The 18,580-nt window shown below is 50.1% G+C and overlaps 2 protein-coding genes across 8 annotated transcripts in view; one reads left to right on the top strand and one right to left on the bottom strand.

Annotated features, from left to right (window-relative positions):
* ADAT1 (adenosine deaminase tRNA specific 1) overlaps positions 1 to 18,580 on the top strand; it is a 56,718-nt gene that overhangs the window by 16,209 nt on the left and 21,929 nt on the right. For 5 of the 6 annotated variants that reach the window (XM_075918247.1, XM_075918246.1, XM_075918245.1 and 2 more), the window contains 3 exons: positions 5,983 to 6,604; positions 9,278 to 9,423; positions 17,087 to 17,186. In XM_075918247.1, coding sequence (XP_075774362.1) covers positions 5,983 to 6,604; positions 9,278 to 9,423; positions 17,087 to 17,186 — 868 coding nt within the window. The remainder of the gene's footprint in view (positions 1 to 5,982; positions 6,605 to 9,277; positions 9,424 to 17,086; positions 17,187 to 18,580) is intronic. The other variant, XM_075918249.1, reaches the window with a different exon arrangement.
* Positions 17,186 to 18,580, bottom strand: part of GABARAPL2 (GABA type A receptor associated protein like 2) — a 37,064-nt gene continuing 35,669 nt past the window's right edge. For both annotated transcript variants that reach the window (XM_075918253.1, XM_075918251.1), the window contains one exon: positions 17,186 to 17,978. In XM_075918253.1, the coding sequence (XP_075774368.1) occupies positions 17,855 to 17,978 (124 nt within the window). In that variant the 3' untranslated portion in view covers positions 17,186 to 17,854. The remainder of the gene's footprint in view (positions 17,979 to 18,580) is intronic.

The raw sequence follows: 18,580 nt of genomic DNA, 5'->3' as shown, positions 1-18,580 counted from the left end.
CCTCACTCTCATCCCTGCCTGGTGCATCTGAGCCAGCTACCTCAACTATGGGTTAGTGAGGGTAAGCCAGCCTCCATTCATATCAGTAACACATGCAGTGAAACAGCACTGGCCCAGCAAATTGGCATGCTGCACTTTCTACCGTATTGGGTATATTGATGTGAGAAGGGAGCATATGTATAAGTCAGTCCCCTCCCTACTCCAGTATATACAAGTGCTCCAGTTTCCCCTGGTTAGAAAAGATGTGGGTTACCATTTTCTTGCCCCAGAACTAACAGTGGTCCTATCATACTAAGTCTTTCATTTTCTTCGTTTTGCTTTACCTGCATACTCACTTCTCATGGGGAGCTCAGGTACATTTATTATAATCTGTTTGTGTAAAATAATTATTCCCCCATCACAAAAAATCCCCAAACTGGATTTTTTTTAATTAAATGAAATCCAAAACACATGTTCTGTGACTCGCTTCATGGCAGATTTATTTTGCCAACATAAAAAGATGCAGCATCCAAAATGACACTGTTGCAATTCTATAAGTGAATTGCAAGAATAAAGACTTTCTAAAAATAGCAAACGGAATTGATACCTGATTTTGCACCATTTTGATGGGACAGACTGATACAGCCTTCACTAGCATAGATGTAGGACAGGAATCTGGATCTTCAAATGTAAGTGTGGGAAGAGAAAAAAGGGTACATTAGGACTGTGCGCTGTCAGCTATCTATCAGCCCCTTCCTGTGTTAGGTGTGCCTTCACTAAGAATGCCAAGGTCAGGGCTGGCTGGGAAAAGGAAAATAGATTCCCCACAAAGTTGTGGTTAACACTGAAGTTAGACTCACCAGCCAGTTACAAATTGTGCTCCTAATTTCTCCCCTGCCCTGCCACAGGTTATCAAGAAGCTAAAAAAGAACGCAAACTGCTCTTTTTATTGCCTTCCTGGTCTCTAGCTCCTAATCACATATGTCCAGTACAGTGAGAAATTATTTTAAAATATTGCTTGCTATACAAAATGCTCTTGTCACCCCAAAAGGCCAGCTCAGGGGGTAGTCAATATTAGTTTGACTTTTACCCAAAATACCATGTTGGCAGCCAGTTCTTTAGTGTCTGAAATTAAAAGTTTATAAGAAAAGGACAAGAGGAGGAGTTAAGCGGTAAAGCAGTCACACACACAGATATTTCAAAGTCAGTACCAGAGTAAGGATTGCAGGGGTACCAGATTGTTAGTAATATTGGTAAGTTTGCTGGCTTGAAAGTCCCTCTGAAACATAGCCACAGCTTGGATGAGTCTGTCAGTCCATTGTTCAGAGGCTTCAGTTTGTGGAAGAATTGCTCCAGATAAGCAGGATCGAAGAAGAAGTAGAGAAGGTAGCGCTGTCCTTTATATTCCTTTTGCCAACAGGCTTGTACTTCCTGTGTCTTAAACACAAACTTTACAGCATATTGCATGGAAAAGTGTTAGAGTTCCTGTCCACCACCCTGCTGATTCATACGTTGTATCCCCTTGCTCTTTTCAATAATTTCATGGTGCAGCTGATGACCTTTGGTGGGCCATCAAACAGGCCAGACAGTGCTGATGCCAATCTGTGTGGGGTTTCAGCCAGAAACACAGCATAAGTTTGGAAATACAGCTATACCATAAGTACCTATAACATGGTACAGAGGTGTTACAAATATATAAATGAGATGATCTGTCTTGGCAAATCATAACATTTTTACTGATGCCTTACATGGCATGTCTGGCTGTTAGCCGGTGGTCGGGGCTGTGAGTGGTCTATGAGCCCTATTAAACACCTGAGTCTTCAACTGCTAGGATGGGGTCCCTTCGCAGCGGGCAGCCGGGGAGGCTGATGGGTGCCCCAAGGGTCTGCCCCGTGGAGGCGGCAGAGCCCCAATGCCGAACTCTCACTGCGTCTACCCCTGACTGGCTATGTTCTTTTGATTGTGTCTGGTTCTGTTACAGCAACTGAAGGAGTCAGGTCAAAGCTTAAACAGTTACTATTTTATTGTTACAAGGCAAGCTTAGCTGTTAAATGTTACTGTTGTGTTACAAATATCCTTTTTGTAGTGGCTGTGTAAGACAGAAATTACACTAAACAGTCACTTACAGGTACCATGAAACCCTTTTGGTTCTCTGAGCTCTTATTAAATGCGCGCAAAAAAACCAGACACCTAGCAGGTATATTCTTACCCCTGCAATCCTTACTCTGGCTAAGCCAGATTCCTCTCAATCCCAATGGGAAGCAGTCAATACGAGACGAAGGCGTCCCTAAAGTCTCGGGTGTCCAAGACCGCCTGACCAGCAGGTATATGAGTGGATCTCTAATTAGAGTGGGGCACAGGGCCCCACTTTATACCCCTGTGGTCACGTAGACGCTTCTCTTGTCATTAAAATGCCAATTAAGTTGGACCGTCTTTGTGACGCCCATTTCCACAGGGGGTCCGAAGCTTAATTTGCACCTGTGAGGTGGAGGTAACTAAATCATTAGGGCATTCTTTTCCGATGGGACGGCAGATTCCTCTTCCGGGACAGTGTGCAGGCGTATCAATTACTGGTACCAGCCAAGGGCAGCCTGAGGCCCCGATCACCTGCTGGCCCAATTGTCGTTATCTGGTTCTTGTCTAGCATCCAGGGCCATTGTTATTCTAGCACCTCTGGAGGCCCTGGAGCCTTTGAAGACAGAGTTTCGCTCTCAAGAATTCTCTCTTCCAAGGATGTCGGGGGGAGGGAGGGTGTTCTGTCTGGTTACACTGGCATGATTCATTGGAATTTTATACTGATAATAATACTGTCTCCATATTCTGTACAGAAGGGGTGGGAAACCTTTGAATGGGTGCCACTGACCCACAGATAAATCAGTTGGGGGGGGGCACACAAGTAAGAAGCAAAAAACAACACCCCCCCTCACTGACATGGACCCAAAGGGATGGGGGGGGGGAAGTGTGGGGGAAAGACACCTCATCACCTCACAATGTACTGCAGGTGGGGCTGGATTAACTCTTCTGGGCTTCTAGGCTCCACAGTGGGGCCAAAAATGAGGGGTTCAGTGTGTGGGAGGGGACTGCAGGTAGAGGTGGGTGTGGGAGGGGGTGAGGTTTTCAACTGGGCTGGGGGATGGGACTGGGGATGAGGCATTTGGGACACAGGAGGGGGCTCAGGGCTGAGGCAGAGGGTCGGGCTATGGGGACTGGGCGGGAGTTAGGATGCTGGAGGAGGCTCAGGGCAGAGGGTGGGGATGCAGGGCCCTTACCTGGGGCAGCTCCTGTTTGGTGGTGGTGAGGGGAAGAATGGCTCCATGCTCATCTGCAGGCATTGCCCCTCTCCACCTTTAGGATTGCAGCCACTGAGAGCTGCAGGTGAGGGCAGTGTGGGGGACAGAGCTTCTCCTGGGTTAGCCCACGTGTTCCTGGCTGAGTCCTATGCCTCCCAGTCCTGTCAGGAAGGGCTGGGTTGGAATACAAAGGCGTTAGGGGCTGCAGCCCTTAAAGCCTCTTTCTTAATCAGGCCTTGCCTGTGGGCTGAATCAAAGCAAGCCGGGGGCGACAGGTTCGCCAGCCCTGCTGTACAGCATCACCCTGAGGTTTTGGGGGGATTAGTCATTTAAGATAAGCAGTAGAAAGGTTCCATTACTCATGTATTTTTCATTATTTTATTATCTTCTTGTGCGGTTTCATTTCTTTGTTAATTAGATCAAATCAGATTCCTCTAAGATTGCGATAATACTGTCATTGGTTTACAATCTGCCATTGCCCCCTTGTTGTTTTTGTAATTGAATGTTGTTGTTTTGGTCTGTCACTGCTCTGTTCAGTACAAATTGCAACACTCTCATGGTATCTGAAAACAGATGGAGACGCACAGTCTTCCTGAGAGTTCCACTGTGTATTGTGGAGCTGGAGTAAATCTGCTAATCATGCCACTGATGTAACTGCTCTCTCCACGAGGGTTCAGTAGTTGCAGAGCACTAATGCCAGATCTGAGGTGATTGAAGCCGAGCATTTTCTAAAGTTTTCCTTTTTTGTTTCTTCTAAGAAATGGCGAAGATCTTTCCGTTAAAAGCATTTTTGGAAAATCATGCCAGTGTAGACGTAGCCATTGAGTATTGCAGCTTTTCCCACATCATCTGTCACTAGGTTACCTCCCTAATCCAGTAAGGATCCCACACCCTCCGCAATCACCCTCTTATTGCCAACATGCCTGTAGAAACCTTTCTTGTTGCCCTTCACATCCTTTGCCAGCTGCAATTCCAATTGCGCTTTCAGCTTCATGGTTACACCCCTGCATTTTCAAGCAATATATTTATTCTCCTCCCTAGTCATCTGTCCAATTTTCCATTTCTTGTAAGCTTCCCTTTTGTGTTTAAACTCACCAAGGATTTCACTGCTAAGCCAAGCTGGTCGCCTACCCACAGGGGTGGCCAGCCTGTGGCTCTTCTGAAGTTAATATGCGGCTTCTTGCTCAGGCACTGACTCCGGGGCTGCAGCTACAGGTACCAGCTTTCCAGTGCTCAACTCCTGGCTGCTGCTGCTGCTGCTCATCCTCTCCAAGCGTATGGCACCCTCACTCCTTTCCGCCCCTCCCCCCACAGAGCCTCCTGAGTGCCATGAAACAGCTGGTGTCAATGGGCAGGAGGCATGGGGAAGGAAGAGGAGGCACCTAGTGGGGACTGCTGACAAGTTACTGTAGCTCTTTGGCAATGTACATTGGTAAACTGTGGCTCCTGCTCAGGCTCAGGGTGGCCATACCTGGCCGACCATATTTGCTTTTCTAACTTCATGTTGGGTTGGTTTGTTTTTGTGCCTTCAATAAGGCTTCTTTAAAATACTGCCGGCTCTCCTGGACTTCTTTCCCCTTCATATTGGCATCCCAGGAGATCCTGCCCATGCGTTCCCTGAGGGAGTCACGGTCTGCTTTTCTGGAGTCCAGGATCTGTATTTTTTTTCTTTTGCTTTGCTGAAGGTGATATTGTTAGCAAATATAGGGGGAAAGATTGCATTTCTGAGATGAGTACAGATGTTTCCTTTTCTTGATATTTAGCCCTTGATGCTGATATTTTACTTTGGAATTTATGTTTGCGTTGCTTGTTTCCTGTCTTTTCAACTTCAAGCATGCTGTGTCAGATAACTGCTGAAATTAATCACTGAATGCTAATCACTTGTATCAGATATGGAGGCAGCCGCATGTACCGGCTCCTGCTTCACACCCAGGAAGCTGGCTGCTGGACACCGCTGCAGGCTCTGATACGGAGCCAGCAGCACAGGGTAGGAGCCTGTGTGTAACCGTTCCTGGTAACCAGTAAGCCCACGCTTATCACTTATGGTTAACGTTTATCCAGTTGCACAAGTGACTTCATCTGTTCCTCTCCAGAGGTACAGATCACTGAGTCAGAAACTTATATTTTCCTCATTGGTGTAACAGTAAATTTAGTATTTTCAACACTTTGAGTAATTAGTTTTAAGGTAAGATTTTTAAAAACTTTGTCCCAGCTTTTTCCAACTTTTTGTTTCTTGTAATATTAACCTTCTCGTAAGGGGACTTTAATCCTCATTTCCTGGTTGGTTAAAGGTTGAGTTTTGGGAACTTAAAATCTCCCATTGTGGAAGGGCGTGAGAAGCAAAGAGCAGTAGTGAGCACTTGCAATCTTAACCACAGTTAACAAAGTTTTGTGTGTGCTACTGAATAGAACAGCAAAGGAACATTTGTCCCTTCAGGATAGGGGTGAGGTCCTTTGCTGGAGGAGTGTGCAGGTTCTTTGAATGACATGTAAGCCAGGTCTGAAGTCTCATTCATGTGTAACTAAAGTACAGTACAGTGCAGAGTCCTTTGAAGTGCTTATTCTCCCTGGCACTTGAGGTAATTTCTTTTGAAGTTCAAAACTTTAGAAATGTGTGGCGATTGCCTTGTGTGTGGTGGGGTCTGCATCAAACGGCCAAGACCAGCATTGCCTTAGAAAGAGATTTCTGCCAATGTAGCTTCCTTTCTTCTAGGTGGGGATGCCTCCATTATTCCAATGACCAAACCAGAGAACCAGCCTTGTGAGCTGGTTGGTGGAAAAGATCCAACAGGGCATTCAGCAGAGTGCCAGGGCAGCTGTGATCCTGTGGGTCCAGAACATAAAAGGAAAACAGAGGAAACTGCAAGTGATCATGTGATCAAGAAACTGAGAACAGTGGTGGGTGATTCTACATGCGAGGTCACTGAGGGAGTAGCTGCTCAGCACGTTCCTGACAGTCGGCAGAACTTACAAGACACAGAATTTGTTACAGATGATCAAAAAGAATGCTCAGTGGGGACCAAGGAGACTGGACTGACAAGAACCAAAGTGATGGATGTTTATAGAACTGGAGCAAAGTGTGTTCTGGGCGAGGGGGCTGATGCTCGGAGACCTGGAGCCGAGTATCATTGTGTTGGGTTACTACGAGTAAAGCCAGGCCGTGGAGACAGGACCTGCTCCATGTCCTGCAGCGATAAATTAGCTCGCTGGAATGTATTGGGATGTCAGGGAGCCCTCTTGATGCATTTCTTACAGCACCCGGTGTATCTCTCAGCGATAGTAGTGGGGAAATGCCCATATAGCCAAGAGGTCCTGCGGAGAGCAGTTATTGAAAGGTATGTGACCCACAGAAGATTCTACCAAGTCTGAGTTGTAGAGAGCAATGTCTGTCTGGGTGATGTAGGGACATGGGCATTAGAAAGTTTGCAGCAGAGATCCAAGTGAGGAAGCAGTCTTGTGTGGCTAAGAGGGACCTGGCTCCTGAAAGATCAATTGTGAGAGTTTGGTGTCTTCCCAGAAACACTTCTCGGGTTTCTAACTGTTGCTGTTCTTAATCCTTTGTCAAGTGTTAGCCCTGTCTTTATGCAGTCCTGCAGGAGAATGGCCTCCTATTCCTTTGATCGTTCCTCTAGTTCTCCTCCCTTTTCCCACGATGGACTAATCCAATAGTAGTTCCTTTTTTTCTGATGTTGCGCTCAGTGCTCTCAAATTTGTCGCTCTGGCCCCTTTCTTAAAAGTGACCTACAACGAGTAATATTGGGTTTGCACATTTTTGTTTCATGAGGTACAAAAAAGGGCCAGCAATAATTTTATTAAAATAAAGATTATTTTTCTGCATGTTTTTGGAATTTGAAAATCAGAATTTGTCTATCCTGGACTGTAGATCCAGTGATATTGTGTGTCAGGTTGAGAGCGAGTTTTAGTCAGATTGTTTTAAATCCCTTTTTAACTCTTCAGACCATTGAGGGCAGTGGTCCTCAATCTTTTGGGGCTGCCAGGCGCCTGGGGGTGGGGCTGCGCATGCGCTGCGCGCAGGGCCGGATTAAGGGGGTGGGCTAGCCGAGCAGCTGCTTGGGGCACCAACCTATGGGGGGTGCCTGATGGCAGCTGTAAGGGGCACCGCGCGCCCGGCCACATGGCGCCCCTTAGAGCTGCCATCAGGTTCCGCGTGCCCAATTGCAGTTGTAAGGTGCACAGCGTGCCGGAGGGCGGGGCCGCGCATGCGCCATGCACCCACTGCCTGGGATGCAGGAGTGGCTTGAGCCGGCCCTGGTCACTCAGCGGTCACACACAAATGCCCTGGTGGGTGCCATGGCGCCTGCGGGCACTGCGTTAGGGACCACTGATCTAGGGTTTCTTTGTTAGGTTCCAAACCTATCCCACTGCCCTGCATTTAAGCTATGAGAACACAGCTACATGCTGAGCTTCCACAGCGGCTCTCCAGCAAAACCAGAGAAGGTTATTTCTGAATTTGATAATGTGGCTTTTTTTTTTTTTTTTAAACATAGAGGATGAAAGTGTACTACTGTTATCAGTTCCTCCTTTAATTTAATTGGCAGAGGTCCGTGCTATGGATTTAAATATCCTGGGCTTAGAACCTGCTGATTGTCCAAGCAGAGATCAGTGATTTTTATGAGAGAACATTTCAATTTCTTCAGTTTTCTTTTATTAATTTTATGAATTTTCATTTAAAACACATTAAGACCTTTAAAGTTGCAAAACCAAGCTCTCAAAAGTTTGGAAATGCCAAAATTAAGGTTGGCCATGCTACCTTAATTTTGCTTTTTTATGTAGCAACATTCTGATACAGATTTTTAAAACTGTGTGCATATATGTTTTGGCGCAGAATTCCCTCAGGAATAATATAATATACTACAAGGTATGTGTATCTGAGATTATATCATCTGTTACTGTGCTCCATTCTGTGTATGCCAGACAGTCCAGGGAAATTTACAAAATGCATGAAGAACCAGGCATGGATTCTGGGGGGAAATCTTTTCACATTTGCCCTGTACCTTATGACATCAGAGATGTAAAGAAATATGAATTTACCTTTTTAAAATTTAATTACTTTATATCTGGTTCTATTCTGGGGATCTGAAATATAATTCTTAACTAGGAAGTTGTTTGTATTAAATTGTGGAATAGACTGTTAGTGCAAGTGGTCTCAGAGGGGTAGCTGCAATAGTCTGTAATATTAAAAACGACGAGTAGTCCTGTAGCACCTTAGAGCCTAACAAAATATATATATAAGTTAACCATATAGAGTGTGACAAACTGCTGCAAAATCTACTCACCAGCCCCGCACTGTGCATGCACCAGACCTGCATTGCGCATGCGCGTGCCTCCGGTGAATAGGGCGACCAGCTAAAATTTGTCGAGCTTTGTATATAAATATACAGGGCTCGACAATCTATGTAATCTACTTGCCCGTGGCGAGTAGATTACATCCCAGAAGAGCCGGGTTCGAGCGATCTGTGCATGTGCAGAACACTGGACAGCGCGGCTGGTGAGCGGGGCTCGCCGCGGCTCAGCAAGCCCTGTAGATATATATAGTATTTTGTGCTTTTGTGGGTAGAACCCACTTCCTCTACTCTGCTCATTTGAGGAAGTGGGTTTTGCTCATGAAAGTGCATGATACTAGATATATATTTTTGTTAGTCTCTAAGGTGCTACAGGGCTACTCAGTGGAAGTGATGGATGCTTGATCTCCAATGATATTCAACTGATGCAAAATGTTTACGCTTGGTTATTTGATTTATCTTAAATGGTCTACATTAGGTGTTTTGTCAATTTAATTTAAAATGAAATTATATTCGTGAACTTTTCTAGTATAGACATGATTTTACAAAGCTCTTTGGTTAAACCAATATCATGAGGCTCTGAGTTCCACAGATCACACAGAAGTTTCTTGGTAAAGTATTTCCTTATGTCTATTTTGTTTCATTAAGCGGCGGTTGCTGAAGGATCAGACTTTCATGATTTTCATTTTCCCCTATCTACTGTAGGTGTCAGCACATCTCATTTTTACCAGATGGTTTCCATGTTCAGGAAGTGAAAATGTTGCAGTCAAATCTTCAGTTCAAACATAGCCGCCATGCAATTCAGGCAGCCCTTGCTAATAGCAAAGCAAAGCTTTTTCCTTGTGGGGCAGGTGAGTGACTTGGATCAAAGAGTAAACTGTATGACTTCGGTACAATTTTCCTGAAGCATTATTTTCTTTAGGGTTTTATATGTCAGAGTCAGAAATGGCATGCAGCAAAAGATTGCTTTTATGCCGAGACTTCTTCATCTTTAGCAGTTTTGATTTAATAGTAAATAGCTCCTGAAGTGTGCTGAGGTCACTTCACAGAACGTGTACAAGACTTGGTCAATACCTCAAAGCAGCGTTTCCCACGCTATGGGCTGCGGCCCGGGCCTCAGCATGGCTGCCGGGAGGAGAGCAGAGCGGGGCGGGCTGGGGGGGGGGAGGAAAGGGGGAAGGAACCGGCCACCAAGAAGCAGTGCTGGGGGCAGTGGGGCTGTCCCAGTGGAAATCCGGGCAGGTGGCCAAAGCAGAGCTGAGAGCGGCGAGGCTCTCCCGCGGAGATCCGGGCGGGTGGGGAAAGCAGGGCTGGGAGTGGCAGGGCTGTGCCGCAGAGATCCGGGCGGGTGGCAAAAGCAGGGCTGGGAGTGGCAGGGCTGTGCCGCAGAGATCCGGGCGAGGGGGGAAAGCAGGGCTGGGAGTGGCAGGGCTGTGCCGCAGAGATCCGGGCGGGTGGCAAAAGCAGGGCTGGGAGTGGCAGGGCTGTGCCGCAGAGATGCGGGCGGGTGGCAAAAGCAAGGCTGGGAGTGGCAGGGCCGTGCTGCAGAGATCCGGGCGGGGGGGGAAAGCAGGGCTGGGAGCGGCGGGGCCGTGCTGCAGAGATCCGGGCAGGTGGCGAAAGCAGGGCTGGGAGTGGTGGGGCTGTGCCGCGGAGATCCGGGCGGGGGGGGAAAGCAGGGCTGGGAGTGGCGGGGCTGTGCCGCGGAGATCCGGGCGGGGGGCGAAAGCAGGGCTGGGAGCGGCGGGGCTGTGCCGCGGAGATCCGGGCGGGTGGGGAAAGCAGGGCTGGGAGCGGCGGGGCTGTGCCGCGGAGATCCGGGCGGGTGGGGAAAGCAGGGCTGGGAGCGGCGGGGCTGTGCCGCGGAGATCCGGGCGGGGGGGGGAAAGCAGGGCTGGGAGCGGCGGGGCTGTGCCGCGGAGATCCGGGCGGGTGGGGAAAGCAGGGCTGGGAGCGGCGGGGCTGTGCCGCGGAGATCCGGGCGGGTGGGGAAAGCAGGGCTGGGAGCGGCGGGGCTGTGCCGCGGAGATCCGGGCGGGTGGCGAAAGCAGGGCTGGGAGCGGCGGGGCTGTGCCGCGGAGATCCGGGCGGGTGGCGAAAGCAGGGCTGGGAGCGGCGGGGCTGTGCCGCGGAGATCCGGGCGGGTGGCGAAAGCAGGGCTGGGAGCGGCGGGGCTGTGCCGCGGAGATCCGGGCGGGTGGCGAAAGCAGGGCTGGGAGCGGCGGGGCTGTGCCGCGGAGATCCGGGCGGGTGGGGAAAGCAGGGCTGGGAGCGGCGGGGCTGTGCCGCGGAGATCCGGGCGGGGGGGGGAAAGCAGGGCTGGGAGCGGCGGGGCTGTACCGCAGAGATCCGGGCGGGTGGCGAAAGCAGGGCTGGGAGCGGCGGGGCTGTACCGCAGAGATCCGGGCAGGTGGCGAAAGCAGGGCTGGGGGCAGCGGGGCTGTCCCGCGGAGATGCAAGCGGCGAAAGCAGGGCTGGGGCTGTCCCATGGAGATCTGGGCATGTGGGCGTGTGGCGGGGGCAGCGGGGCTGTCCCGATGGAGATCCAGGCGGGCGGCCAAAGCAGGGTTGGGAACAGCGGGTCTGTACTGTGGAGATCTGGGCAGGTGGGCGGCCAAAGCAGGGCTGGGAGCGGCGGGGCTGTGCCGCAGAGATCCGGGCGGGTGGCGAAAGCAGGGCTGGGAGCGGCGGGGCTGTACTGTGGAGATCCGGGCAGGTGGGCGGCCAAAGCAGGGCTGGGAGCGGCGGGGCTGTGCCGCAGAGATTGGGGGGGGGAAGGAGGGCAGGCGGCCAGCGGAAGCAGGGTTGGGGGTAGCGGGGCTGTCTGGCGGTGGAGATTGGAGAGGGCGGCCGGCGGAACCAGGGCTGCACAGGGGAAGGGGGAGCTGGCCAGGGGAGATCAAGAGGAGGAGGATGGGAGAATCAGCTGCTGGAAGCAGGGCTGGATGGGGGAAGCGGGGCTAGTGGGGGAGATTGGTGGGTGGCAGGGGGGAACCTGTTGCTGGAAGTAGGGCCGGATGGGAGCATTGTAGAGAGAGAGAGAGAATAAAGGAGTATGACGTGAACATTTTGTTGGCATGGCTCTGGGATGTCTGTCTTCTTCATAAGTGGCAGTGAGTGAGAGAAGCAGGTCACTGTGTGTGTGCTTTCACTGTTTATTCTTAGGGCTTTGCAAAGTGTTACATGGATATCACCACCACGTGTAATACGTCACTTCTTTCCATCTGTGCGGTACACATGTACCATCTGCTGCCATGTACTTTTCTGGCTTAGTTGAAAACTAATTTGCCCAGCTGGTGACTGCAGGGGCAGACTGGCCTGGTGGGCCGTTGTGACGGGCTGGCCGAAGCCCGTACTACGGGTGGCGCAGCCCCATCTGATCTGCCGGCCAGCGGAGGAGCAGAGAGCCACTGGGGAGGGGGAAGTGTGGTGATTCTTGCCACCAGGGTGCCTGCGTTAGCTCTGGCGCAAGGAAGCGGGGCGCGAGCCAGAGGGCGGGACGCCAGCAGGACGTGGCCCTGCCAATTTTAAAGGGCCGCAGCAGCTTGGCTTCGGCGCGCGGCGCAGCCAGGCCCTGCCCCGCCGGCTCCAGCCCTGCCACGGCCCCAGCCCCCTCACCAGCGAGAGACCGCTCCCTGTTGACCGCCTGGCTCGCTGCACCCGCCCCACGCCCCTTTGTCCCCACGCCACCCCTGCACCCCGGACCCACTGCTCTCCCTCTTCCCTGCGACTCTCTAGCTCTGCACTGCCCTTGCTCCCTACACCCTGCCCGCCCCGATCCCTGCCCCCCAGCTCTGTGCTGCCTGTTCCTTGCACTGGCCCAGACCCTGATCCCTCTGCCCCTCCCATTCCCCGTGCCTCCACCGCATCCTGCTCCCTCCGATCCCTGCCCCCCCAGCTCTGTGCTGCAGTTCCCTGCACTGCCCCTAGACCGCGATCCCTCTGCGCCTCCCGTTCCCTGTGTCCCATTCCCTGTGCCTCCACCGCACCCTGCTCCCCCCGATCCCTGCGTCCCTCTGTGCCTCCCGTTCCCCGTGCCACCCCTGTATACCCCCACTGTTCCCTGTACCCCTCTGGCTCTGTGCTGTCCCTGCACCCTGCTCCCCCTGTGGGCTGGGAGTGAGGGGTGCTTTTACATAGGGAGGGGCTGGACAGGGCAGGGAAAGGGCTGCTGTGACCCAGCAGCAGTGAAAGGGGGAGTTCACTTGAAGCGCCTTTGACTTCATGGAAAAAAATGAATGAATATGCTATTTGCTATTTATAGGGCTAAAAGGCCGGACGAAAACAAACCAAAAAACCCCCCATTACAAAATGCAAACATGTAAAAGACAACAAAAAAGGGCGGGGGTGGCCAAAAAATGTTTTGTTTGGGGCAGCAAAAAACCTAGAGCTGGGGAAGGGGCTTGTGCGGAGGGGAGGGGAGTGGAGGAGGTCAGGAGAAGAAGAAAGGGGAAGGCAACAAGGGACAGGGGTGAGGAGAGACAAATGCCAGGGGGCCAAGTGCAGACAATGAGGAAAAGGGCAGGAGGGGAGGTGTCAGTGGGAGGGGGGACAGGGTGATGCTGGGAGAGGAGAGGGTAAGGGCACTGGGGGCTAGAGGGGGAGGGGGAGGTGCTGGGACAAGGCTTGAAAGAAGGGGTGGGCATGAGGAAGGTGGGGAAGGAGCAAGGCATGTGTGAGGGCACGGGCATGAGGGGAACGGGGGCAGAGGGTGGTGAGGGGGTGGGTATCAGGGAACAAGAGGGCAAAGGGGGCAGAGGCAGTGAGGGAAGGGGGAGGCACCAGGAGGATGCAGGTGCCAGGGGATTCTGGGGCTGAAGCAGAAGGGCAGACACCTGCAGGGAAGGGACCACCACCAGAGGAGAGAGGCAGGGCAGGTGTGTAGAGGGAGATGTTAGGAGCGGGGATGAGGAGGGGTAGCTCACATGAGCAGAATGGTGCTACTGGAAGAGTGGGCACAGGGGGGAAAGAAGGGCTGGTGAAGGGGGGCAGGTTGCAGGAGGGCTGAGGCCAGTGAGAAGGGCAGGAGTCAGGACAGCAGAGGAGGGTGAGGAGTTGGGGGGCAGCAGGCACCAGGGGAGCTGATGGAGCAAGGGGAGGAGACATGGCAGTAGAGGGAAAAGGTAGAGGTTTATAAGCTATTTATTAATAACTTGGGTGATATTTATTAATAACTTATTAGTAATTACTCTTCTTATTCTTATTAGGAATTTATGCCATTAAAAAACCACTTTTTGAGGGGGGAGGGTGCCATCTGGCGAGTAGGGTTTTCCATAATTTGTCAAGCCCTGTTAATGGAGATGTGCCTAGGAATACTGACAGAGGAATGGAAAATTGATGGAAGTTGTAAACAAAATAATAGCCATGCCACAGGTTGGATGGGTGCTTAAATTAAGCAGGTCCAGCTTCTTTGTGCTAGAAAAGGTGCTCCCAGTATGACCAGTTAGAGATCAGGACAGCGTCTGGGGCTGTAAAGAGAGAGGTTGTCTGCAAAGGAAGTGGGAGCACAGCAGAGAGTCTGCAAGAGGACTTGAAGCAGAAAGGACTGAGAAAAGCAAAGGGAAAACTCTTGAGAGCTCTAGCCCAGCATTGGCTGAGGAACTGTTTTGAGTTTTACTTATGTTTGGAAAATAACTGACCTGCGTGAGGCACGAGGCCCTTCATGGGCTGAAGACATGGCAGCGCTGTACAAACCATGTTAGGGTTGGTCTTATTTAGTGACTTCATTGGCAGAATGGGAAACAGCATATTAGTAACATTCACTATATTAGAGTATACTGCAAATGCCAGTGAGAAATATGTTTAGCTACTGTAGTGATAAGGACTCCAAATAACTAAAATAGAGATTAGAAACATTCGCAGGAAATAACAAAATGCACCTGATTCATATGGGAACAGCTAATCTGAAACACACGTGCCAGTGGGACAGAGGAAACTTAGAAGTAATAATGCTGCAAGAGACCCAGGATGGGACTAGAATTGTTTGCACTGCAGTACAGCAGAGAAGAAACCATTGCAATTTTAGCTGCTCCCACAAAGGCATTGCATCACGGAGCTGAGTGGGAGTAGGCTGTTCATATGCTGCTTGATGCAACTACACCTGCACCCAGTTACCAGGGAGACAGAAAACAATTAGAGGGAATTCAGAGATGAATAAAAACAACTTACTGTGAGGCTGTAGAGATTTGTACAGAAAGAGTAAAGGAGTTTTAGCTCGTCTCTGCAATGACCATTTGGGTACATTATTAGTGTTCATTATTGTTTCTGTATTTATATTACACTAGCACCCATACACTTTCAACTCATAGGAATACACAGGCCTGGCACCAGAGACCGTACAATCTAAGATGAGTAGAAACAGGGTTAATATCAAGTCTTCTCACTCCTATTGAGCCTTCATTTGTTGGCTAATTTCTACTGTAACTTTTAAGGATCTGTTGACAGATATTTCAAAGGGAGAAAAAGGTTGAGGGATGATTTAGTGTGGTCTGGGGAGTACAGAAGGTGAGACTGCTGCAGGAATATAGGCTGATTAGTTGGCTAAACTTCTGCCATGAGGTGGAACGTTCTGTAATCTGCGCTCTCCAGCAAATAGAGAGAGCTTGGTTGTCTGGGGAACTTCATGTGTTTGACCAAAACATGGCAGTGTCATGAGGGAAACTCTCCTGCCTTGTGAGGAAGGATATGGCAACACTACAACCTTATTTCGAAATAAGCTATTTCAAAATAGTTAATTCGAAATATCTTATTTCGAAATAACGCGTCTACACACAAAATGCATTTTGAAATAGCTTTTTGCTATTTCGAAATAGCGCGTCCACACTGAGTGGACACTAAATCGGGTTTAAGGCCAGCCAGAACCATGTCTGGCAGGGCATCAGGTCAAGATTTACTTTGTGTGGCTGCTGCCTGAGGCTGAGGCCTGTGCTTAAAGGGAACCCCCGCCTGGACAGCCGGTTCTCAGCTTTCCCTGCTTGATAGCCTACCTTGATGAGGGACAGCAAAGCATTTTGTCTCTGCATGCTCTGGTTGCCCTCGGGACACCACAGCACTCTGCAACATGGAGCCAGAGCTGCCCCTGGGCACTCTGGTGCTTCTTTTGGACACATTGCTGCGAGCCTGGCTGCACTTTCTGCAGGCTGCCATCCAGGAGGCCCATCGGGGGGCTGTCAGTGTCCAGGAGGCTCTGCAGGAGAGCTTCCACCCTGAGGAGCACTAAGAGCCTCCCTGGTCTGTCCCACTGGGGGCTTGTGCCTCATTCCTCCCTTACGTCCTTCCACTTACCCCTCCCTAACCCCCCTTCCTTATGTTAAATAAAATACATGTATTTTCATGAACACAAACTTTCTTTATTTGACAAAACTGGGGTGGGGGGGGAGAATGGAACTCTGGTGAGACTGGGGAAAGGAGGCAGAAGAGGGGAAAAGAGAGGGTGGGAGAGGAGAAGGGGAAACCTGGGAGGAGGGAGCCGGAAGGGGGAAGCAAGGGGAAGAAGGGGGAGGGGAAGCTCAGGGTTGGGGGTCTCGCCGGAACAACTTGATTGTCATGCAAACATGCTCCTGGGTTCGCATGTGGCTGTTGGTGGCCAAGCTGGCAGCTATCCTGCCATAGACGGCTGCGTTCCTCCGTCTAGTGCGGAGATCTTGAACGTTGGGGGCACCCTCCCCCCCCCAAACCTGAATAAGGTCCATGATCTCCACCCTGGACCAGGAAAGCGCCAGCCTTCTCCGGGCCCTGGCAGACTGCTCCTGGGGAGCGGTGGAGGACTGGCTGGCACTGGCTTACTGGCTCATGTTTTGGGGCCACTGGGTCAGGGGCAGAGACTGCTGGCTCTGGGCTGGAAGGCTTGGAGCTGGCACAGGCACTGTGGCCAGAGTCTCTACCCCTTTAAGGGCTCCGGGGAGGGTGGGAGGGAGAGGAGTGCTCTTGGTTGAGGCTGGAGTAGCCACCAGAGCACCCTGGAGGCTCCCTATTTTGAAATAAGTGTCTATGCAGCACTTATTTCGAAATAGCTATTTCGAATTTGGCATTATTCCTCGTAGAATGAGGTTTACCAAATTTGAAATAAGCGCTGTGCTATTTCACATTTATTTTGAAATAGCAGTTTGGCTGTGTAGACGCTAGGAAAGTTATTTCGAAATAAGGGCTGTTATTTCGAAATAACTTTGCTGTGTAGACATACCCGGAGAGAATACGGGCTAGATTGTAAAGGTAATTAGGTGCCTAAAGAAGCAAATACATTCTGAAAATCCCCTTGGGTGCCTACAAGTAGGTTCTTGTATGCCTTTGGAAATCTGCCCTTATGTGACAAGATTGGTCTTTGCTATCTCTAATTTTTGTGTCTGTCTCAGAAATCTAGTGGATTATTGGGGAGGGAAGGAATGTGCCATCTTTCTGGTTTGCCTGAATGATTCTGATGCGTGGTGTACAGTCATCACATACTCTTCTGATTTGCAATGTTGACGGTTTTGATTTTCTGCTGAGAATCACCTTGTACATGATCTTTTTCCCCAGCTATCAGCTGGAGTGCGGTTCCTGAGCAACCCCTAGATGTCACCTCAAATGGCTTCAAGCAGGGAACAACTAAGAAAGGAATCGGAAGTCACCAGGCCAGGTGCGGTGGAGGGAGAGGGGGGTCAGGGCTCTCTGAGGGTGCATCCTTGCCAATGTATGCTCCTCTCTCTCTCTCTCTCTCCACCTTGACATGGAGGGTGGTGTTTGGGCTTCATTGGGAGCTGGAGGATGGGAAAGCAGTCCCCATGTGTGTTCTATCTCTGACTCTGCTACCACTGCACAGAATAGAGAGTAGGGGCAGAGTAGGTTGAATATGTTCATATAATTTTTAGCCCCTTTACTGGCATGTTTCTTGTTACTGTTGCCTAATAGATTTTCTAATCATTAAAACAAGGGAGATATTTGTAAATGAAACCACACTCTCTTGAGATGCAGGCTATGTTGTCATTCTTTGCCTAGAAGGCAGTGGCTTCCATTCTGGAGAGTGGGGAGGAGATGAGCTGCTTGTTTTGTAGAATTTTCACTTGTGGCCTTCTCTTATCGGTGAGGGTTGTTACAGTGCTCTTGTTATTGTTGGAGGAATTAGTTTCCTTGTTGCACTTGTCTGAGTGGCGTGTGTTCCCTTGCATGCTGCAAATCTTATTTCTGCCTGCTTTGCATCAAGTAGAATCGCTTGATTGGCATCTGAAACAACTGTTGTTTATTTCTAACGCAACTGGATCACTTTGGTCTTATTTTGGCCCATGACAGTTGCTCTTTTTATGGTCATTAACATGTCAAAGCTGGAAGCAGACCACTGTCCTCAAGATGGTACTTTTTAGAAAAAAATGCTGTTTTGTCCTGTCCTGTCCTGACCTGTTTGGAGTGTTGAATTTCCTGTGGTATTTCATGGCTGTGGACAGAAAGAAGATGCTGCTAAGTTAGGATGTGATAACTCACAAGTGATGATGGGCTATGGAGATTTTACCTATGAGTTGGCTGGTTCAAATCCAATTCAGGTGAATGACCAACAGTTGTCACTGTCTGGTGTTAGTTCAGTAGACTGTGTGACAGCAGACTCCTGCATTTCAAGGTTAGAAGGGACCATTGTGATCATCTAGTCTGATCTCCTACACGTTGCAGGCCCCAGAACCTCATCCACTCCTGAAATAGACCCCTCACTTCTGGCTGAATTACTGACGCCCTCAAATCATGGTTTAAAAACTCAGCGTACATCTACACTACACAGCTATTTTGGGATACCTGAAATAGCTAACCTGCATTTTCACAAGCTGCCTGTTATTTCGAAATATTTTTCAAAATAATGGGTGCACTATTTCGGCATCCCGGTAACCTTTGTTTCAATTGACATAAGATATGCAATTTTCAGTTGAGTTTAGGGTGCTGTGTAGACACACCCTTAGATAATTCACTACTTGCTCTAAACCTGCATGAGCCATGTCCCCATGCTGCAGAGGAAGTGAAAAAAATTAACCTTAGGTTTCTGCCAATCCG

The sequence above is a fragment of the Pelodiscus sinensis genome, unplaced genomic scaffold (assembly GCF_049634645.1).
Source record: "Pelodiscus sinensis isolate JC-2024 unplaced genomic scaffold, ASM4963464v1 ctg64, whole genome shotgun sequence".
Classification (NCBI taxonomy): Eukaryota; Metazoa; Chordata; order Testudines; family Trionychidae; genus Pelodiscus; species Pelodiscus sinensis.
The sequence above is the reverse complement of the archived record's forward strand: the minus strand, read 5'-3'. Positions and strand labels throughout refer to the sequence as shown.